Source organism: Panthera tigris, chromosome F2 (genome assembly GCF_018350195.1).
Source record: "Panthera tigris isolate Pti1 chromosome F2, P.tigris_Pti1_mat1.1, whole genome shotgun sequence".
NCBI classification, from domain to species: Eukaryota; Metazoa; Chordata; class Mammalia; order Carnivora; family Felidae; genus Panthera; species Panthera tigris.
The window spans coordinates 66,445,807-66,469,981 of record NC_056676.1 but is presented as its reverse complement, the minus strand read 5'-3'; the positions used below and the strand labels follow the sequence as shown (position 1 = coordinate 66,469,981).

The window sequence follows — 24,175 nt, the reverse complement described above, 5'->3', positions numbered from 1 at the left end:
GTCATGACCCTTATCTATGCTACGGTATAAAAATCTAGCTAGTCACTGTTTTTGAAATCTAGACAGTTCCTTAGGACCCACCTACACTGCCCATCTCACAAACAGATGGTCGCCTGAGCTATGCAATGTAACAAAGTCTTAGGCCGTGCCCCAGGTCCTGAAATATCTTCTGCAACACTTGTCCTCATGCCTGAAATTCACATTAAGAATGTTTGGCTCTTGACAACTTTTCATTCTTCAAGAGTCACATTCTTCAAGAGCCCCTGAGAAAGAGAATATAATAATTCCACTATTACCTAAGACTTAATGCAGTATTTATATATGTTATACATATAATACTGTGCATACATATAATATCAAATATATGATGTGATACGAATAGAATAGAATAGAATAGAATAGAATAGAATAGAATAGAATAGAATATGTGGGTGACAAGGACAGGCAAGGAAGTCCCTGAGACAATTTTTGCCATCTTAAAATTCTGATTAGAGTTGGTGTCACTGTGGAGGAAAACATTTCCCCATTCTCCACGCTTCTTGCACTGTCACATAAAGTACAGGGTCTGTCCTTTTAGAACCATTAGGAGGAGAGCACTAACCTTTGTACCACCCACCCCGCCTCTCTCAGGGATGCATAACCATGCTACCCTCTTCTTGGGAGAAGCAGTGATTTCTCAGAGGGGTGAGATAGATGCAGTCTGTCACCCGCTGGTCTCTCTGTCTCTTTAGTGAGTGGCGTGAGGTTGGCGTGAGTTCCGTCTGGCCCCCGTGCTCTCTCATTTGGGCGAGTACGGCTTCAGCACGGGCACCTTCCCTTCCCATTCATGCCCTCCGTATGGTGGACCACCTTCGTAAGGCATCATTGGCCAGACCAAGAATCTTCTCTATCTCTGCTGTTTAGACATGATCTGTGGAGGCAGGAATTCACTCCGCAGGGCTGAGGAAGGGTCTATGCAACAGACACGACCCCACATGAGCAGGTCCTAAAGTCTACTCTCAGGCAGCTATGAAGAAGCCTAATGGCAACCACTTGCTCCAAATCACATTCTCTGATCCAGCATCACTGATATATGTGGTTCCTTCCTGATGCTTTTTCCTACTTCTCTATTTATTACCAACTACAAGTGGGGAGTGCTGTGATTAATTATCATTAGCGTGGATATCATCCCAGGAGAGAGACACTCACATTTCATTTCATAAAAAGAAAGAAATCAATTCAAAATGGCAATCGTAAAGATGGCCGTTGAAGCATGTATTTCACATTCCCACATTAGTAAACTCCACAATTCAATTCATGGTGGCTTGAGAGTAGCTTATAGCTTGTTTCCAGGAAGCACAGATCTCCTTGAAGAGGTTTTCCTTCCCAAATTCCTCCACACTAGTTATTTCATGTTCTATCCTGTTGGTTTTGAACTCACCAACCCACACTCACCCCTCCCAAACCTATTCACCCCTACACAGGCTGAGCGGTTCTAGAGAGTTCCCAATGCCTACAATCTTTTCCATCACCCCGCCCCTCCATCACCAATGATACACTTACTGAGATTTTGATGATCTTGTCAAAAAGATGCACTTGGGGTCCAATGAAGTCGAAGACAAAGTACTATAAAACATAAAATTCATTTTGACCATAAATTCCAGACTTGCATCTAAAAACCTTATTACTGGAGTAGTTGTAGATTTCTATCATTCTAACCAATTGCTGCATGGTCCTCAGTGGCATGAATATACCATCAGTTGATTGGTCATCTCCTATTTAAGGTCACCTAAATTCTTTTTGTTTTCAAATGCAAAAAAAAAAAAATGCTCTCACCCCATACTTGCCCAGGATATAGGTGATTTTTCCTCTAAAATGGACATGAAAAGTGGAATTGTTGGGTCATAGCTTATGTGCATGTGAATTTCTAATAGATAGTGTGAAATTTCTTTCCAAAGGGGCCAAGCCATTTTATATTCTCACTGCCAGCATACAAAAATACCATTTCCCCAGAACCCTGTAAACCCTTTATATCATCAATTCTCTTAAATTTTTTGCCTATTAATAATGATGGATAAAAAATCATATCTCAACGTGGTTTTAATATGGGGTAAACTTGATTAAAATCTAATTTCCTCAGGATTTTGCAGTTTCAAACATTGCTGTGATATTCCCAAGATTGACCAGGAAGAGTATGAAAAGAAATTATGGACAAGGAAAACTTCTAATTTTAAGAAAGTGTTTGAATTTTATTTTTTCTAATGTTTATTTATTTGAGAGAGAGGGAGAGAGCAGGAGAGGGGCAGAAAGAGAGGGAGACAGACATATCAGTCTCCCTCAGAGCTCGACGCAGGGCTTGAACTCACGAACTGTGAGACCATGACCTGAGCCAAAATCGAGAGTCAGACGCTTAACCGACTGAGCCACCCAGGCGTCCCAAAAAAGTGGTTAAATTTCAGAGTCGAAGAAATTAGACCAGTCTCCATATTCTACAGACAAAGGAAGACTGAAGCCCAAAGGATTTAAAAGACATGCCTAGATTCAGACAGCTGGTTATTGATGGACCTGAGAGCTCGGCTTATTTCTCCAGAAGTTATCACACAAGGGGTTCAAGTACTAGATATTTCACTGTTTGAACTTTACTGAGTACCTCCCAAATGTGAAGTTGTATTCTCCTAAGATTTAGAACACTGGGATGGTGTCTCATTGTGGGTTGTGTCTTTTGGGGGACTAGTTGGGGTGAGGGAGGCAGGGCCAGAAAGTTGCTTTTTATATGTTTTTGAGCTTCGTTGTGGAGAAATAACACAAGGGCCTTAGAGATGAACAGGACAGTAGTAGGAATGGGAGAGCTCTCTGCTCACAGCCTGCTTTTACAGGGCAAAACAGAAAAACCAAAATGTGGAAAATGAAAGATGCCATCACACGCCATAATAAGAGACCTTCAAAATGGCGGTCCTTAGATATCAATGACAGGTCACATTACATTCCATGTCTTCTGTTTAAGAAAATGGGAAAATACATATGACATTTCAGGAAGTTTTTCATATATATATATATATATATATATATATATATATATATCAAACTTTTAAAGAATTTTATTGTTCAGAATTTCTTTTATGTGGAAAACCCAGATGAAATTTCTTATTTTGATGTATGAGATGCTGTGGGTTCCTTGGACCAATAAATTAGTTCCAATGTTTATTGCTTTCTGCTGCATTTCACATTTCAAACTCAATTGCCTCACACAGGTTCCCTAGACCTTTGAGCCACACACATTTTTATAGCTGGAAAATATTCCCTAGCCACTATTAACTGGTTCCTTCAACATCTGATGGCCTTTGGCTTGAAAATTAGAGGCAAACGCTGTAACAAAAGTTTTTAGTTCAACTGTACCGAAAGTTTTTACTTCAACTTCTATATTTTTACTTGAGTGTCTACTGATCGCACTTGGTCCCAACTTAATGTAATTTAGATCCAGGACTTGTATGCATAAAGAAAATACTAATTACAACATTTAACAAACCTGTAGAGCTTTGCAGTTTTAAAGCATTTTCATACACATTATTTCATGTCCCATCCATGCTAAAAGTTGTTATGGAGTTGGGGGTAGAACAGGAAGGAAACAACTCATGGTAAAAGGCTTAGAGACAGGAGTGACGGATGACAAGGAAAGCAGTTAACAGCTCAAATCCGATTTGCCCATTTTCTGTTGATTTCATTACCAACGGTCTCCCTTTTCAATTACTACTCCCATTAGGGAAATAATTAAGAGTTTGTTGCATTTTTTTCGTAATTCGTGGTGTCAAAGTGACTATGGGGAAATAGGCACTCTTGTGCACTGTTAGTTGGAGTATAAATTATTACCTCTTTGAGGGCATTTTGTGATATCAAAATTCTTTTTTTTTTAATTTTTTTTTAACGTTTATTTATTTTTGAGACAGAGAGAGACAGAGCATGAATAGGGGAGGGGCAGAGAGAGAGGGAGACACAGAATCTGAAACAGGCTCCAGGCTCTGAGCTGTCAGCACAGAGCCCAACGCAGGGCTCAAACTCACGGACTGTGAGATCATGACCTGAGCCGAAGTCGGACGCTTAACCGACTGAGCCACCCAGGCGCCCCTCAAAATTCTTAATACGCATATTCTTTGCCCTAGTTATGCCATATTAATGTGAGTATAAGTAGTAGCCGAAAGATGAAAAAAATTAATATCCATCAATGAGAGATTGACTGGTTTAGAAAATTATGGTGTATCAATGCAATGGGAAACTACACCAATGAGGGGAAAATGAGACTGAACTATATGTCTTGATATTACCTCTAATATCATCTAAAATACATTGTTTTATGAAAAGATCAAGGTCCAGTACAGTGTGGACAGAATGCTACCATTTGGTTATAATATTTATTTGTACTCGCATACATGCCTGGGATATCTCTGGAAGGGTACACAAATGCCTGGTGAGGTTGGCTGCCTCTAGGGCAAGAGGAAGGGGGTTAAGGGATCAAAGATCAGAGGGATGCATATTCTTCATCATATATCATTTTATACTCTGTATCTTTTACCATTTTTTTACTGTGTAATCTTTTTATTAAAAAAAAATAATTCAGTGTGTATAATACTTAGAAGCCTCCTGTCTCTCTTTGATGCTTTCCTCTCTTTGATGTCCACAATTTCTGCACTGCTTGGAAAAATATGACTATTTTACTTTCCAATGCAACATGTCTATTTCAAAATTAATAATTAAATTTCGAGGGTCTCTTTCATGAAAAAGAATGTTTATCTTCTTTACAACCAACACTCAATACATTTATTGAATATAAAACCAGATCTTATAGTGAATGAAGATCATCATATAAGATATAAGAATAAATTTCAAAAAAAGAGACAAGAAAATGGGGTATTTCGAAAACACAGCAATGAATTTAAAATCAGTGGGAATTCCTCATCTCTCCTTTCCATTATCTTTTTGTGAAACTCTATGGGGCTGTCTGCAAGTAGCTCAGAGAATTTTCCAGGGCTTAGATGAGTGGTGGGAAGCAGTGAGGAGGGACACAGTTTTTCTATTTGGGTAAAGAATACCCCAGGTGGCAGTGCAGGGAGTGTTGGTGGAGAGGATACTGGTGACCTCCGTGACTTACTTCATTGTAAAATGGGCTGTTGGTTCCTTCCTTCACGGTGCTCTGCTTCTTCTCATCCCCAACCTCAATGATCACAACTGGATCAATGTTCTCACCCACCAGCTGGCGGGCCTCAATGATGGTGATGGCAATCTACAACACAAAGTAGCAGATATGCACTCTGGACCTTGCTGTTCATTCACACAAGAAGACACAGGACAGACTGTCACTTACTTGATAGCTTTGGGATCTGATCTCCCCATCATGGATCTTAGTCAACAGCTTTGATCTATTAAAAGAAAGTTTAACTTATTTGTTTCATTAAATAAGAACATACTTGGGATCCATAAGACTTGATAATATTTTCCCAGGTACTTCTAAGTGCTTTTATTTATACTGTATCACATATTATCTCTCCATCTCTGGAAGAGATAAAATGTAAATGAACACGTGACTCAACCTCTCTATGACTCAGTTTCTCCATCTTAAAAATGAAGCTAATAATAGCACTTACCGCATGAGATAATGGCTACAATTAGATGATATAATGCATGTAAAGGTTTAACCCAGTGCTTGGTGAGAATAAGTGTCAACTCTTATTGTGCGTATGATCACCAGCATCATTTATTTTTGGTTTTACAAAATGAGAAACTCAGATGCCTCAGCAAGTCATTAGCACAGCTGGGTCTGCATAAAGATCTCCCTTATTTCCTGTCCAATCCTATCCACAGGACGCCTTTGCCATTTATAGTAGGTAAAACAATCCTGAGTTTTGTGATTGCTTTTGAAAGAATTGGTAAAAGAGAAAATCGGAAGGAGCAACCCAGATGCCAAGCCAGTGAGATTTCACATTCCAGGGGATTTCATTTATCTGGACTGTCGTAAGGAATTAGAAACAGATGCACAACACCTGGGCATTTAGAAATTGGATAACAGTAGAAAGAGGTGACGGATCCCTGTTGTCACCAAGGCAGCAATGGGTGGGAAATGAACTGAGCTTGAGTTCCTATTGGATTTTATTCTCCTGCTTTCCAACAATACCATCTTGCATTTGACTTCATTCCATTTCTGCCGATTACAACTGAGTCCAGTAGAGAACAAAGAAGGCTAGTAAAAATCCCAAAGCTTTAGACTCAGACTGATCTGAATTAAAATATTTATTTTTCCCAATTTTGTGACGTTACCCTTAATTTCCTCATCTGAAAATGGACATAATAATTCCTACCATGTAGTGTTGTTCTGAGGCTGAAAGGAGATAATGTATGTAGGGAAGAGTACATAGCAAAAGGTATATATGTTCATTAATAAAATGGCAAATTCGCATTGATCATTTACTGTGGGAAAGCTCTGTGCTGGTCTCAGAGAAAAAAACAGATGAATGAGCCATCATCCTGGCCGTTACAGAGCTAGCAATCTATCCAAGGGAGAGAGGACCAAAGCATGGCAAGAAAAAACTCTTAAGTGTAAAATGTGTTGTAGGAAAAAAAAAAATGTGATAGGAGTTCAGAGAAGAGAGAAGTTCCCGAGAGCCCAGGTAAGCAACGAAGACTTCACTGCAGAGGTTGGATGTCAATAAGCATTATCTGGTGGGTAGAATTTCAACTGATGGAGAATGCACTGACCAGGGAAAAAGAAAAAGTCTACTCCCTATTTCTTTTTCTCTGCCCTCCTCCATGCGGTGCTGTTATTCTGGTGAAATAAATGGCAAGGGATCCCTTCAAGGATATTTCAAAGTAATTGAAATCCTGAGTCAGGGAGCTTAGGGGGCCATGGTTGTCATGGTGCAGTAAAGGGGGAAGGAGATACCGCAGTGAGTATGTGCATACAAACTTCATGTCTCCTTTAAAGAGTCAACCTCTCAGCTATCACCATCTCTGATTTCCAGCTGTTTCCCAACCCCCTCTACCCACATATCTACTGTGTGCCATCCTGTAGGGCCCAGTAATAACAACTCAGTCTGCCATACAGGGAAGCACTAATTTGCTTTATTGACAATAAGAATTCTGAGTGGACAAAGAAGGGATGACATGAGGAATTACCATGAGTAAGAAATAGACATAAACAAATATGGTAGACTGAAGGCATTGATAGCCCCAGGTATTAGCTTCCTTGGAACAATGCTCTTTGCCTTATGACTTGTCCCTCATTCTGACATGGGCTGGACTCGAGACTTGCACTGGCTAATAGAATGCAGCAGAAATGACTCATGCTAATTCCAAGCCTGGGCTCAAAAGACCTTATGTACTCATACTCCTTCTCCCGGAACTCTGCCATCACCACCATTAGAACAAGATCAGACTAGCCTGCTGGAGGATCTAATGCCGTATCGAGGGGAGCTCGGTGGTCCCAGGTGAAGCAATCTGAGACCAGCCTATTACCAGCCAACACTCAAACTAAAATCAGCAGAGCTACCAAATGACCACACGCACACACGAGTGTGGATGTGTATCAGTCTAGAACCAGTAAAACTAACCAACAAGCACACAGACTCATAAGGAGCAACAAATTTTTCACTAAGCCTCTGAGTTTGGGAGTGTTACACATCAATTGCTAACTGACAGAGCAAATCACAGGCACGAAGGCCAGTTTGTCCTGACTTTTTGTCGGGTAGTACAAACATTTGGGACAAACACAGAGCTAAGACACCTGGCACCTTGATGAATTAAAGAGCAGGTGAGGGACAGCTCCTGAGTCTGCCTCCTGTTGTTGCTGTCATTGCTGAATTATGAGACCTTAACTCAGGGGATTTAAGAGCAGAAGTTGGTCAAGGTGGGACCCTGGCTTGCTGAAGGCTGACCACTATCAGGACGCCAGCACTGCCATGGAGGAAACTGAATACATACAGACCTCTTGTCTTCCTGCCTTAGACCTTTGGCGCCTTGTGACCAGTGATCAGTTATTATTGTCTGTTTTCCAGAGCCTGCAGGGGTTCCTGCACATGGAGGTGCCCAGTAAATGTGTGCTGACTGCCTGCACCAGCACTGTACCTTCTCTTTGGAGGAGCTGCAGGGACAGGGGTCACAGACGCATGACCATAAATTAAATCTCCTCCCGGTCCTTCCTGGTGTGAAGGCCCCTCCTGTGACGCTTCTGCTTCATCCTGGCCATCTAGAGAAGCAAACAAGGAAGAAAACTCTGTCAAATATGATCCACAGTGGTGATCTGAGCCTCAACCGTCCAGCGCTATGCTAATCACCATAAGGGGTACGTGAAGACATCCAGACAGTCCCTGCCAGCGTGCAACTTAACATCTTATTGGCAGAAAAGACAGGCACATACCTTAACTTTCCTAAACAGTAAATTCGTCTTCTATTTCCAAAAAAGAGTAGATTTATATGCATGGTATTATGGAAAGAAAACTGGATTATGAATTCAAAGACATGCTTTCAAGGCATTCCACTTGCCACAGTGGAATTTCAGACAAGTAATTTATTCCCTCTGAACCTCATCAGTAAAATTTAATGTGCATAAGAATCACCTGGGAAGCTGTTAAAATGCAGATTCTGATTCAGTAGGTCTGGGGTGGAGCCCAAGAGTCTGCATTTCCAATAGCAATGTCCCATGTAGATCTGTTCCTGCTGTCTGAGGGCCAATTTTGAGTAGAAAGGTGCCCTAGGTTGAATCATAGTCCCCAAAGATATCGAGTCCTAGTCTCCAGAACCTGTAAATGTTACTTGGAAAAAGGGTCTTTGCAGATGTGATTAAATGAAGGATTTTGAAATGAGGAGATTATCCTAGATTATACAGGTGGGTCCTAATTGCAATAATATATATCCTTACAAGAGGGAGGCAGGGAACAGAAGAATGCAATGTAATCACAGGCAGAGGTGGGACAGATGCCCATCATAACCATCAGAAGAACACTAGAGGCAGGAATCAGATACTCCCCAGGGGATGGGGCCCTGCCAATATTTTTATTTCCACCCAGTGATACTGATTTCCAGCCTCCATTACTATGAGAAAATTAATGTGGGTTATTTTAACCCACCCAGTTTGTGGTAATTTGTTATAGCAGCCACAGGAAAGGAATGCACAAGTGTCTAGAAAATTTAAATGAATAGATAGTAAACATATTCTTTAGATCTCTTCCCCCACTGTGGGATTCTGATTTAATTTATCTGGGATATCACCTGGATGTCAAGATGTTTTAAATCCCCAGGTGATTCCTTTTCTTTTTAAAGTTTGTTTATTTATTTTGAGAGAGAGAGAGAGAGAGAGAGAGAGAGAGAGACAGAGAGACAGAGAATCCCAAGCAGGCTCCACACTGCCACTTCGGAGCCTGAAGCAGGGCTCAAATTCACAAACGAGATCATGACCTGAGCTGAACCACCCAGGTGCACCGCCCCACATGGACCCCAGGTGATTCTAATGTGTAGCAAAGCTGAGGAACCGCCTCTCAGCCAGGTTTTTGGTAAAAAACATACAGTGTGGAATACTCTCATGCACTAAGAGACTCTGCATGGTGTAGTTCAAAACCCTGGCCCCAAAGGTTGGGTGGAAATCCCAGCCCTGCCACACCCTAACTTGAGGATCTTCTCTCAGCCCTGCTGTCCTCATCTATAAAGCGAGGCAAGGCCAATGTTACCCATCCCACAGAGATGCTTTTTTTTCTATTTTCTTTATAGCACTTTTCTCACCTTGTAATTCAGGTACCTCCTCAGGTCCCAATAGGTAACAGAGGGTGCCCCCAGAACAGAATGATCTGAGGACTTGGTAATTTACACGGGTGTGGGTACAGGAAAATCACAAAGGGTTGTGCAGCTACCTGAGGCTCAGAGCAGCCACACTGTATCTGTTTGGAAGACCCCAAAATGAGGACAGCAGTTACCAGAACCTGGAAGGAGAGGAAGTCAGGTCCAGCTGGCTTCCCTATAAAGAGCAGTAACCATCCCCTTCGTTGAGGGGCACATCCAACCATGAATCCTGAGCTCACACTCCTCCGTCCCTCAAACTTCCTGCTGGGGCGCCCCATCGGGAAAGGGACTTGGGCTGTGCATCAATACAGGTCAGCCTCCTGGGGCTGAGGACAGGTGGAGAATTGATTTGGAAAGACAAACGGAAGAGTCCTACACAGGGCTAGCCCCTCTCTAATCTATCCGATGTTCACCATCATATAGAATAGAATCTAGCACAGGACCCAACACTCATTGGAACTTCCGTTAGTCTTTCTTGAGTAAATGCATGAATGGAAGATCATGGGAGGTACTCAAAAACTCTGTTGGATAACTAGTTAAAGGATGGGTTAGGATCACTGGAATTTTATGAAATTAAGATATAGCCACTATGCCTCAAATACACAGACATGAGACCCACTGACTCTGAGAATCTCCAAATGCTACATCCAGAAGAGCCTAACTTTCCAGGATAGTCCCAAAAGGAAAGACCAAAGTGTACTCAGTTCTATGGACTTTGTTTTGTCAGTCTCCCACAGGGCAAGCCCCTAATCAGCAGGATGAATGCTATTTACTTTCTGGGAAGGGTCTGATTCCTCTCTGCCCTGTTTGCTTTCTGGGCTGACAACTCTAATTAGAATGAGCCATAGGAGCCAGCTTCTCTGAAATGCCTGAGGTTGACTGCCCTAAATCTCCACCACCTTGTTCTTTCCTTCCCTACGTGGTCATTATAGGCTCCTAACTGGAGGCTGACCCATGGAATAGGAAAACCCAGGCCCGTGTATAAGATTGACCTAGGCTCAGGAGCTGGCTTCTCCACTTATTAGCTGTGTGACTTTGGGCAAGCACTCACCCTCTCTGAACCTCTATTGTAAAATAGGGGCAAAAGAACCTACATTTCAGAGTCATGAATGATGCATGTCAAATAAAAAGCAGCAGGGACTTGTTAAATGTGTCATAAATATTATTTTTCATAACACCGTGAAAGTAAGGGACTGTCTCATTCAACCTTGTGCCCCAGGACCTACTGTAGGGTCACAGTTTCAAAGACACCAGGAAAGACCTAAAAGCCTTTTCTACCTACTCCCTGATACCTTCAATTTGACTGAACAGACAAGTATTTCTTTAAGCTTTAAGTCCTGTCTCCACTTAAAATGCCTCTCCCATCCCATCCCAATGGGTCCCTCCAAGGAGACGAGAGGGGTGAAGACACAGCAGACCCATTGCACCATTTGGGCTCGTAAATGTTCCAGAAAGCTAGCCTCACGCTGGTTGTTGTCAGGGCCACTCAGAAGTCTCTGGAAGACCACCGCAGACCTGTCCATCGGAAGCAGTTAATCCTATTTGACTCAACAAACGTGTGTCTACCTGATGCCAGGCCTGGCCCCATCGGTACGTACGGTTCACACTGTAACTTGGGGATTTATTTGTTCTTTCGAAGAAGCAAGCTGCCCATTCTGAGGGTGACAAGTCCGACAGCCAGGACGTGCATCCCAACGCCACTGCTTCCTGGTTCTGGGCTCCCAGCCTGAGAGGCTTGTGGGGTCTGTGCCTCCACGCAGGGTCCTGTGATCCGAAGGACCTTGTCACACTGAGCTCAGCACTCTGCTATTGCCACCCACAAACTCTTAATAATTTCTTAGCAAGGGCTTTGCGTTCTTATTTTCATACACTAGGCCCTGCAAATTCTGCCGCTGTCCTTCCCATACTTTACTTACTCTCTCTGCATCTCTGCAACCTCATTTGTAAACCTGGGATAACAACACCCACTGGTAAGATGATGGCAGGGTCAAATGAGACAATAAATGCAGAGCCTCCCCCGTAGCAGCTGCTGTCCTCACCCTTATTTTTAAAATCTCACTGGATCCTCCCCATGGTGTGTGAGGTCAGCCCAGCAACCCATATCGTACCCGCTTGACAAAGGAAGAAACAGAATCAGAGCTGTGCAGTGGCTTATCCTGGGCTACAGAGCAAATGAGAAGAGAAACAGGAGCTTGGACCTTGTCACTGCGTCTCCTTGGGGTCCCCTTCCATGGCCCAGCAGGTGTCCGCCCCACCCCTGTTGGGCCCAATGACCAGGTGACCAGCAGCACTGGGGTGGATTGCACCTGTGACCAGCAGGGCCTGAAGACCCAGCAGGTAGCACACCCCCCACCTGGCTTCCACGCTTCCACGGAGGGACAGCTCCATTCTCAGCCAAGGAGGTGTCAACTCTATGAGACCTGTAGGCTCCCAATGCCAGAGTAGTGCATTTTCCCCCACCCCCAAAAGCCTCACCTTGAGCAGCCTTATTGGCTAATGTTAACCCCTTCTCTGCTTTCTTCTTCTTCTTCTTCAGCTTGAGCCCAAACATCCCCTTTCTGAAAAGAAGAAGAAAAACTAAACCACATTGTAACAGTAACTTCAAGTCATTCAGACATATTAGGAGAAAACACACACACACACACATACTGAGTTTTCCTGGAAGCTGACCAGCCTCCTCTTTCACCCTGGTGGATGAGGATCAAAAGACAAGTCAGGAAGAACCAACAAGCTCTTCAGACAGCTCTACATTTGCAGAAACCATGAAACCTCACCAGAAATCATGAGGTCCACCTAGAACTTAAATGACACAGAATATGAATACTAACACCACCGGCTGGTATTTCACCATTTCTCCTCACTTCCCTGTACCAGGCACTCAAAATGAATGACATCACTTAGCCAACACAGCAACCCCCCTCTCACCCATCTTACAGATGAAGAGCCAAGGCCCAGAGAGGGTAGGTAGTATTTCTAAGGTCACACAGCTCTGAGCATCAAAGCTACCCAGAACCCAGGTCTGTCTGATTTCAGAACCCAGACTAGAGCCAGTGGGCGGCCTGAACAGGTTTCCCTGAGCAGAGTGAACACATTCTCCAGAGCCACGCTCCCATACTATTTTCAAGGTCGAGACCCTGTGAGGTCCCACCACAAGTGCACAGCTCAGCTGACACTGATGGTGTGTGCCTGGAATATTAGCTTCTATTATTACTGTCATTATTAGCTGTGAGCAGAAGCTACTTGGGGCCTCCCTCTATCCCAGGAAAGAGCCCTGCTTCTCCATCTTGACAGACAACAGAAGCATTCTGGACACTCCTCCTGAGAGAGCCCTTTCTGGAGTTGAGGGGGACCGAACACAGGACAGTACAATGATGGACCCAGTTCAGAGGGAAGTCCTGGCCCTGAGTCAGGCAGGCTGGTGAGCTGGCCCCCCAGAGGACGGAGAAGGAAGAAAAAGGGCAGAAAGGAGAAGGGAGGGGAGAGCAGCAAAGCCTCCCAGGGAACATCCTGCAGTCCTGCATGTGAAGAGAGTGGAGGGCCATCAACGACGTCCAGTGTGCTGCTCATGTGGGTAGGACTCGCGAGGAGCTCAGAGCAGGGATTCCACATCAGACTGTCAGGGTTCTAGTCCCGGTGCTATCTGTGCAGGCTGACCCTCTCTGCACTTTAGGGCCCTCACGTGTGAGACAAGATAAGAAAAGTAAAGCATTTAGCACAGTACATGGAACATACAGGTTGCTCAATAAATGTTAGTATTCTTGTTCTTCTCATAAAGGATAGGATTAAGACCAATGAATGGAAGCTACTAGGTGACAGATGTTCATTCTATTTATTTATTAATTTACTTATTTATTTATTTACTCTTTTTATGTTCTGCCTTAATTCAACTGAGAAATTAAGAAGCCCCCCACATTGGTGTTGTCTGAACAGTGAAATGGACTGCATTGGGTAGCAGTGAGTTCCCTGTTCCTGGAGGTGGGCAAGCAAAGGCCTGGTGACCACCAGAAAAGGATGTTGTAGAGAGAACAAACATCAGAAGAGGGGGAGTGGTCTATGGGATCTTGGGGGTCCTTTAAGACCCTGAGATACAGTAGAATGGAAAGAACAGGCTCTGGAACCCTGCAAGACATCGATGGATTGGGCAAGTCACATACTTCTCTTTGCCTCAGTTTCCCCATGGGTACAAATTTATGGAAAGGAATAATAACGTACCTGCTTCACAGACCTGTGAGACTAAAAATGAGGTGAAGTCATCAAAGCACTGAAGGCAGTGCCTGGTATATAGAAAGTGCTAGAATGTGCCCTTTTTGCAGGTAGCATTTCCCCCTCTTTGGTTTGCCATCATCTGTGATGCAAATCATTCTAAGTATCCCAAGAATCTCAGAGGAACATACACAAGGAGGATTTCCCTCTTCTGAAATTTCTTAAAGGCAACTTCCAATAACTTTCCTGTTTTCAAAAGAGAGTTACCATAGGGCCCAAGCCAGCACCTTCCAAACCCTGACTTGCCATTGTGGTCCCCAGTGACTCAATGCCTTGATCATTTCATGGAGGCATATTTGAAAAGGCTGAATTTCTTCCATCAGCAAACAGGAAGTCACTACTCATAAATGACAGTATCTACCACAGGGAGACTTGATGTTCCTTTAGGAAGCTGACATCCTCATCACAGATGGCCTTGGCATTCTGCATCTCCCATCAGGCAGCTTGTGACGGAGGCACTGAAGCATGCCCGAGGTTGCTAGCGAGGGCAGAAAAAGAGAGAAAGACAGATGCCCCTGCCCCCTCTGAAACCAAGATCTCTTGGCCCAGCTGACCACTAGGGGCACCTCAGGAAGTTTAAAACATACCAATGTCTGGAGCCACTTTCAGAAATTTGTAATTGCTTTGTAGAAGACCCAATGCTGAGAAGCTCTTTTTCTTTTTTTTTTTTTATTTTTTTTTTATTTTTTTTATTTTTTAATATATGAAATTTACTGTCAAATTGGTTTCCATACAACACCCAGTGCTCATCCCAAAAGGTGCCCTCCTCAATACCCATCACCCACCCTGCCCTCCCTCCCACCCTGCCCTCCCTCCCACCCCCCATCAACCCTCAGTTTGTTCTCAGTTTTTAACAGTCTCTTATGCTTTGGCTCTCTCCCACTCTTTTCTAGGCACAGCTCAGACCCAGCCACCAAGGAAGCCGCAGAGCCTTTCAGTAATGCCCAATGGATTTACTATCAGCTCAGCTCCCCTGGATGGCTTGATGTTTGTTTCACAAACGCACAAGGTTGTTTGCCTGAAACCCTGAGTCAGTCATCAAGGGCACTCCCAGCATGACTCCCAGCATGAAAGGCTTCTTGATGAAAATTGATTTTTCCTCCTCAGCCCTGTGACATCTGCAGTAGAGAGAAGGCATGGCTCAGCAGCCCAGAATAATCGGCCATGGGCAGATTGGGCAGCAGAGAGTGAACCAGTGACAGAAGACGGCCCACGGGCCTGCTTGAATAGCCTGTTACCTCTTGAATTTAGGACCAGCCACTTAACCCAGATGAGCATGGTTCATTCCCACATGACCCAAGGACATTTCTTACCCAACTCATAGGGTGGCGTTAAAATAGGAAACAAGGCTTGGAAAGTGTAAAACCCACTGCAAAATGCTGCATTACAACATTGATGACACGGAAATGTGCTGCACTATTCCCCTGAGTTCAATATTTTTTAAACATGTATTAACGCTATGTGCCAGGAGCACCATTTTACACACACCATCTCCTAGGGTTCTCCCAACAGACCACGAGACGGATGCTATTATTATCCATCTTTACAAACAAGAGGTTGTCAGGGGTTTCTAGCCAGTATGTTGGGATCGGACAGTAAATGAGGAAATAAGTCCCCAGGGCAACGGCCATCAAACCACCCTTCTCCTTCTCGGCTTGCTGAGGATTCTAGCAAGGGAACCCTCCCACTTTACAAAAGCGATGCGGCTCTCTGGTATCAGAACTATTGAATCTCCTCCCAGGGCCACCCCAAGGTAAGTCAAGACACACAGAAACCCCCATACCAACCTGGTCTCCTCGGGGTGAAAGCTACCATGACTCCGATATCTGTATCCAAACAATAAGAGCGTTCAACAGTGCACGTGTTAGGCTTTGGCTTCAGCACATCTGTTCCAGGTGGGCATCACTCCATGTTGAACCACAGGGCCGGCCCCGTGGGGAGGCAGCCGGCCTGGCACACAGAAAGAGGGGCTGGACAACTAGAGTTTGGGTCTCACGTCTACCATTTTCTAACTACGCCAGTGGGGCTGGCCATGGGACTTCTCTGAGCTTCAGGCTCTTCTTCTGCAGGAAGTGGCAATAAAGTTATTAACTCTACTTTTCTTGTAGGATGTTATGTATTATGACCCCATTCAGTGCTCATGCTGAACGGTTAGGAGCTCTACAAATAACTAATTTAATCTCATGTCCATGGCTCACTGGACACAGATTAGGAAATGACTCACAATGAGGGTCTCCATGTGGTTTTCCACTTGCATCACAAAATTCCCCTTCCGGAGTCACCTTTTCTACCTTCAATGTGGAACAGAAGCAGCTCAGACCCAACAACCAAACACAAAGCTAAGTCAACTATGTGTCCGTTACTAGCCCCTCCTGCTCTCCTTCCACCTAAGGTCACGGGATACAGGTCATCTGTGCACCTCACCCTCCAAACACAGAGTCATAACATCCAGTGTGGAAAAAACAACTTTGATTTATGAATTGATTTATATGGCAAACTCTTATAAACTTTAAAATTCCTTATTAAAAGAATGGCTTTGTATGGAATCAGGACTACCTTAAAAATAAAGCAAAATCAAGCCTTACCACCATTCTGAGGTCATCCAGAGAGCCTTGGATAAATACCCAGTTGCCTACGGAGAAATACCTTCTTGGGAATATCTGATCTGTGTACTCATCTTACTTTTAAGCCTGGGATATATTCATTAAAGGCAAATCACCAAATATAGAAATAGCCATTATGTTGGCTTTTGACTGAAGATTGTTAAAATATAAATCCATGTGTCTTCCTGCCTTGCCAAGACCAAAATGTTTCTTCCTCTCTCCCCATAATCTTCCTATAGCAACTTGCCTGCTCTATATCTTATTTCTTTAGGCAATGATGGTCAACTTTGGCTGTATATCGGACTCATATGAGGCGCTTTCTAAAACTGTTTCCCACACTGCGGCCAGATCCCATCCCGGAGAATCTGATTTCCCTGGTCAGCAGCAAGGCCAATGGCTTGGTAGTTTTTAGGTTCCCAAGGTCATTCTAATGTGAAGTAGGGTTGCAAATCCCTGTACTTAAGTAATTAGTGCCAGTGAACTCTCCTCACAAAGAGAAAGTGCACGTTTTTTAAAGGAAGTTCAAAGGCAAATTTTTAATCAAAGGGGGGCAGTGAAACTTAGGAAGTTCAGAGCACTTGGTGAATCTGTTTGGTGGGCTGGACTTTATCATCCTACCCCAGCTCGTCTTCCACTCAACCCCCATCCTGACAACTGGCCCACAATTTGGTTGCCTTCTCTACTCTGCACAGGATCAACCCATTCTTGGAGGAACTGAGTCCTTCAGTTTAAGACAGAGAAGGATCAGTCCTCTATTTGGGTCCAAAGTGTCCCAGACAATGGCGTAAAGAGATTGGGCCCTGACTCCCAATCTCATGGGAACCAGTTTTCTCTACTGTGATTTGCAATCTCCTACCTCATTGCGGTAAATGAATGTTTCTCTGTTAGGCCCCCATTTTGTACATTCCAGCCTCAGAGGCCATCATAAGGAGATTCAAACGTCACCAACTCCACAGACAATCACCGAGAACCTTGATATTTCACCTGCAAGAGTCAGCTGAGTCTAGGAAATGCACCTCCAAGGATGCTACTGAATCCCTCCTCCTGTGGTTTCTCTGAACCAAGGATGACTCAGGAATAATTCAGAGCCACCTTGTGTAGAGCCAGCCTGGTTAAGCCAGCCTCTGACAGCCCTTCAGAGAGCTTTGCCAAATGTTCAAGGGCAAGGTAGAAGGGTGCTGCTGTAGGACTGCCTCAGGGAAATGGGGACTTTTCCCTCACATGCATCTTGCCCATCCCGCAGGATGCCAACAGGGCCCACTATTGATGCCATCTTCCAAGGGTTGGGGGAGCCTTTTTCAACCTGTGGCCACTGATGTCCTATTCCTTCTCCTCTATAGCTAAGATTGGCACATGACCGGGTTGGTCAGAACGCAAGGAAACCACAGAAATAAATATTGGCAGGCAATATAAATAGGGCTGCTGAATTCTTTCCAGCCCCAAACTTTCTCTTGCTTGGGCCCCTATGAAAATATTCATTTTTCTTATTCCATCCTCTTTACAACCAGGCTAATTAGAGCCCTGATCTCTGTTGTCTTAAAGACAAAAGAACCAACCTCTAATTCAAAAATAGACTACAGGCAGCTTCCCTCTTGAAACAAGCAGTTCTCTCTCCCTGTGTCTCCGCATAAAGGAGTCTTCGAACTCCCTCCCTTTCCAGGCTTTCTCCTTTCCTTTACTTCCAGAACCTTCCTCTTCTCATCATACATTCTTTGATTTCATCTTGGCAGAATGGCAAGAAGATGGCATCCATCATGTGATTTTCCGCTCTTGGGTTGTGTTAAGGTCCAAGGTTCCTATTCCCGTGTGGTTTTCCCTTCTGTGGGTCCACCTTGTCGCATCTGTATTCTATTTTCTGCCCCTAACGTCAAGTGGAAGTAAGTCGCTGAGGCAGGGCTTCTTCCCTCTGTACCTGGGCGGACCACTTCATCTGATTCTCAGTAACCTATTTGAAAACTAACCTGGATTCCAATCCATACACCTTCCTCCAATCTCCAATCTAGCTTTACCATCAATAGACATGATATTTTGATCCCTATTTGATGCGTGGGCCTATGTCTCAATAGGTTTTGAACATAACAGTGAGAGAGAAGGGCTTGGTTATAACCTCGGGGATGCCACTACACTGACGTACAAGTGAGAGTCATTAACTCCATGATGGGTAAGGAAAGGACACAGGAAATGCCTTCTGAACCTCATTTTTTGGTGCCATGGACATTGAAGACAGAAGGATGGTGCTATATTAAATTAAATAACTACCTTAAATTTTTTTTTTAAAAAGGAGGCACCTGGGTGGCTCAGTCAGTTAAGTGTCCGACTTCGGCTCAGGTCATGATCTCACCATTCCCAAGTTAAAGCCCCACGTTGAGCTTTGTGCTGACAGCTCAGAGCCTGGAGCCTGTTTCAGATTCGGTGTCTCCCTCTCTCTCTGCCCCTCCCCTGCTTGTACTTTCTCACTCACTCTCTCTCTCTCTCGCTTGTACTCACTCTCTCTCTCTTTCTCTCAAAAATAAATATACATTAAAAACTTTTTTCTTAACTAAATAACTACCTTTGCTGTAGGGTCTCAAACCCTTTAGTAATGCTGATGTTTGTGGTGACACTCCAAGGGGATGACACAGCATTCAGATTTTTCTACATTAACGTGACCACACCTTTATCATAAAACATCTGATAATATCTTAAAGAACACTACGTGGAATGCCCAGAGAAAGAGAGCCCTGGCAATCTTTAGTGCTCTTTTCTCTTTTGAAACCTTTATGAGGTGAGCAGTGATTAAGTAAGAACCACTGAGGGGTGATGGGCATTAAGGGGGGCACATGTTGGGATGAGCACTGTGTGTTGTATGTAAGTGATGAGTCACTAAATTCTACTCCTGAAACCAATATTACACTGTATGTTAACTACAATTTAAATAAAAATTAGAAAAACTGACAACCACTGAGGAAATAGCCCAGGACATCCCTTCTCTGCATCTACACTGCTCCTATTCTAGAGCAACACCTAACTGGTTTGCCTGCTTCCATTCTCTCTCCTTCCTGCAAACTAGTCTCCATTCCATAGCCACCTTCACAAAATAGAAGAGCAGAGAGCTTTCCTAAGATGACAAAGGATATCTACAAAAACCCTTAGAGTTCATATCATATCAATAGTAATATTGAGGGGTGCCTGGGTGGCTCAGTGGTTGAGTGTCCAACTCTTGATTTTGGCTCTGGTCATGATCTCACAGTTTGTGAGATCAAGTCCAGAGTCAGGCTCTGCAATGACAGCACGGAACGTGCTTGGGATTCTCTCTCTCTCTCAAAATAAATAAGACTTTTAAAAAAATAGTAAATATTGAAAGACTTCCCCTTGGGGCGCCTGGGTGGCGCAGTCGGTTAAGCGTCCGACTTCAGCCAGGTCACGATCTCACGGTCCGTGAGTTCGAGCCCCGCGTCAGGTTCTGGGCTGATGGCTCGGAGCCTGGAGCCTGTTTCCGATTCTGTGTCTCCCTCTCTCTCTGCCCCTCCCCCATTCATGCTTTGTCTCTCTCTGTCTCAAAAATAAAATAAAAAACGTTGAAAAAAAAAAATGTTTAAAAAAAAAAAAAAAAAAAAAAAAAAAAAGAAAGACTTCCCCTTAAGATTAAAAAAAAAAATGAGACAAGGATACTCACTAACACCCCTTCTATTCAACACCGTGCTGGAGGCACTTACCCAGTCAATAAAGTTTGATTGTTTGAGTTGCTAAGTGGATTTAGCAGGATATCTAGAAACAAGGTCAATATACAAAATCAAGTGTACTTCTTTGTACCAAAAACAAAGAATTATAAGCTAAAACCGTAAATAAAAATTATAATAGGATCAAAAATTTAAAACTTAGGAATCATTCTAAAAAACTGACCTCTATGTGGAATTGGTGACTCACTATACTATACACCTGAAACTAACAGAACAGTGTATGTTTTTTAAAAAATTAAAATAAAATTTTTAAAAAAATTTTTAATTACATAAAAATAAACATTGACCTCTACACTGGAAGTTACCAAAAATAAAATAAAATAAAATAAAATAAAATAAAATAAAATAAGGGATATTCCATGCTCATAGACTGGAAAATGCAATACTGGGAAGGTGTCAAACTTCTCCAGCTTGATTTGAAGATTATTATTTATATTATCTCCTCTTGGTGAAAATTTTCAAATTACATGTTTATGATCTGTGTGTGTTTTTTCCCTGGATGTGTCATGCTCCAACAAAATGTTTAACTTTTAAAAAGCATCAATTTGGGGGCGCCTGGGTGGCTCAGTTGGGTAAGTGTCTGACTCTTGGTTTTGGCTCAGGTCATGATCTCACAGTTTGTGAGACTGAGCCCTGCATCAGGCTCCATGCTGACAATGTGGAGCCTGCTTGGGATTCTCTCTCTCTCTCCCTCTCTCTCTCTCCCTCTCTCTCTCTGCCCCTCCCCTGTGCTCGCTTGCTCTCTCTGTGTCTCTCTGCCTCTCCAAATAAGTAAATGAACTTAAAAAAAAAAAGCATTGATGTGGGGATCCCAAACCCTGGCTTTGAATATCAACTCAGTCACTTACTAATTATGTCATCTTGAGCAAATCCTTAACCTTTCTGCCCTCATTTCCTTCATCTGTAAAATGTCCCTTATAAATAAAGTAAGTTATGTCTGTCTTACAGCTGCCGTGATCAAATGAGGTAAAAGATGCAACACTCTGTTGGTAAACACTAATGTGCTGTACCCTACACATGTTAATTAAATTTAATTTAATGCAACATTCTATGAATGTCCCTTAGCTCACCAACTCAGCACCTGACACCCCCCAAAGTCTGTGATTAGCCCAAATGGCAGCTCTTCCTGAATTCATCACACTCTTGCCCATGAAACTCTTCTCCCTCCAGGCCCTCCATTGAAGGTTACTTCTCCCACGTCTACCTGCCAACACCATTTTTCCAGGCCCAGCTTAGCTACCTCCTCTTATACAATGGGCTCTCCGGTTTGGCAAGGAGGAACAAGTCACTCGGTCTTCTGAATTCCTAGCACTTTGCTCTTATCCTTATTAGAGCATTAATCACATGGCTCATAATAATTACTTAAAAAAGATCCTTCTCTTTTACCACATGCCGAGCTTTCGAAGCCAGTCACCATGTCTGGTTTATGTCTGTACCTTCAGGATCTGGCACAACGCTTGGCACAGAGCAGGGCTCAATGACTGTTGGACACATGGATGGACAGATGGACAGATAGAGCACACATACAGAAAGCTCCACAAGAATTCACTGGAAGTTCTTTGGCTGCCTTCAAAAATGTAACATATTGGAAGAAAGGAGTTCAGGCCATTCCAAGACTGTTTCCTCACAGCTAGCTGAATGCTTTTCTTCCCAGACCACACTGGGATTGAGCCAATATTTAGTTATCCATTGTACAATGTACAATTTACTCAATTCATTTTATTATCGTTATTCCAAGTGTTCTGGAACAGTCATAATAGCTACCGTCCCTTAGGCATGTAGGATAAGCCAGGCATTGGGTTAAGGTTCTACAGACGTTTTTTTCACTTAGGCATCCCAACAACCATCTGATAGACGTGTTCAATCTCCCTTACGGATGTGGAAATCGAAGCCTGGAAGGTCAAATAACCTGCCTAAGATGCCACAGCCATAAGCTGCAAGCTCACTCTGGCCTGGCAGACTCCACTCTTTGCTACCTCCCAAACGGCAGCTTTGCAAGCACCTAACTAGAGCCAAGTATTGTGCAATCCTCACTTCCCAGATGCTGCACACCACAGCTCAGAGAGGTCTGCTAACTTGCCTACAGACACACAGCCATCTGTCACCGAAGCCCAGGCTCTGCACTCTGGAGCCTCACCGTGGTGGCCCGGCTCTCTAGGAACAAGCAGAGGAGCAGCGGCGGATCCCTGTGGGCTTCCAGCGGCCCAGACTGCAGCACAGGGTGCGGGTGAGGCTCAGCAATTAGAACCCGAAGCTCACCTTGACCAGAGAGGGCTCCTAACAGTGCCCAGAAGCACTCGCGCTCACTAACTTCTTGGACCCGCGTCAGGTCAGCAGGGCAGGAGGTACAGAGACCAGCCAGTCTTGGGAAGAGAGAAGCTTCTCTCTGGAACGCAGCGGCCCAGGGGAATGGGTATCAGGCACAAGGCTGACCCATTGCAAGGGGCAGGTGCCTCCCAGGAAATGACTTTCCACCTGTGTGTGTGGCTGCCGGCAGTTCCCTATCTCTGAACTTCTCCACGTGGCTTAGTGCCAGATCCCAAGATATCAATCAGCAAACACAGCAGCTCAGAGCAGGTCTGGAGAGGAGGGGCTACCGATGTGTTTCATTCCAAGTCAGGTAGCCCCATGTAGATCAGGGCTCAGAAGAACCCTAGCTCCAGATGATATCGAATCCCTGGATGCTTTCCAGCCACCATCCAGCCATCCAGCCTGCCCTTCTAATCCTTCACACCATCCCCTGCTCATTTATAATACATCCCATTGTTCATTTAATAATAATTAACATTTATTAAGCACTTAACTTAGGGCTTTCACCTATTCAAGTCCCACAACAGCTCTCAGAGGTAGAAACTGTTATTGTGTTCAATGTGTGGATGGCAAAACTCAGCCACAGAGTTGGCGGTTGAACTGAAGCCACCTGACTTCAGAGCCTGTGTCCTCAGGCCCTCTGGCCTGCGGTCTCTGCTCTGTGGCATTTCATTGGGACTTGTGTCCTGCTCCTATTTCAAAGAGGGCAAGTTTATAAAAATGAAGAAAACAAAAAGAAGAAATTTTCATGTCAAACGCCTCAGAAACTCTGCCTATAGTGTGTTGAATGGTGGCACCCCAGGGGCGCCTGGGTGGCTCAGTCGGTTGGGCGGCCGACTTCGGCTCAGGTCATGATCTCGCGGTCCATGAGTTCGAGCCCCGCGTCGGGCTCTGTGCTGACAGCTCAGAGCCTGGAGCCTGTTTCAGATTCTGTGTCTCCCTCTCTCTGACCCTCCCCCGCTCATGCTCTGTCTCTCTCTGTCTCAAAAAAATAAATAAACGTTAAAAAAAATTAAAAAAAAAAAAAAAGAATGGTGGCACCCCAAAAGATATATCCATGTTCTAGAAAATGTGAATATGCCCTTATTTGGAAAAAAAAAAAAAAAGAACCTTTACAGATGCAAATTAAGTTAAAGATCTCAAGAGATCATTTTGGATTATCTGAGTGGTCCCTAAATTCAATGAGTGCCCTTAGGAGAAGCAGAAAAGGAGAAGACACCCGGAGGAGGCCATGTGGAAACAGAGGCAGAGATTGGAACGATATGGACACAGGTCAAGGAACACTGGAGCCACCAGAAGCTGGGAGAAGCAAGGAAGGAGCCTTCCCTAGAGCCTTCAGACGGAGCACGGTCCTGTCAGCACCTTGATTTTATTTATTTTTTTAAATTTTTTAAAATGTTTATTCTTTGAGAGAGGGAGAGAGGGCATGAGCAGGGGAGGGGAAAAGGGAGGGAGAGAAAGAGAGAGAATCTGAAGCAGGCTCCA

General features: G+C 43.9%; 1 protein-coding gene across 1 annotated transcript in view; it reads right to left on the bottom strand.

The window, feature by feature from the left end:
* FER1L6 (fer-1 like family member 6) overlaps positions 1-24,175 on the bottom strand; it is a 167,448-nt gene that overhangs the window by 116,272 nt on the left and 27,001 nt on the right. The window contains exons 2-6 of the mRNA XM_042972894.1: positions 12,271-12,353; positions 8,089-8,209; positions 5,336-5,390; positions 5,123-5,254; positions 1,543-1,605 (exon numbers count right to left, since the gene is read on the bottom strand). Of these exons, the coding sequence (XP_042828828.1) occupies positions 1,543-1,605; positions 5,123-5,254; positions 5,336-5,390; positions 8,089-8,209; positions 12,271-12,353 (454 nt within the window). The remainder of the gene's footprint in view (positions 1-1,542; positions 1,606-5,122; positions 5,255-5,335; positions 5,391-8,088; positions 8,210-12,270; positions 12,354-24,175) is intronic.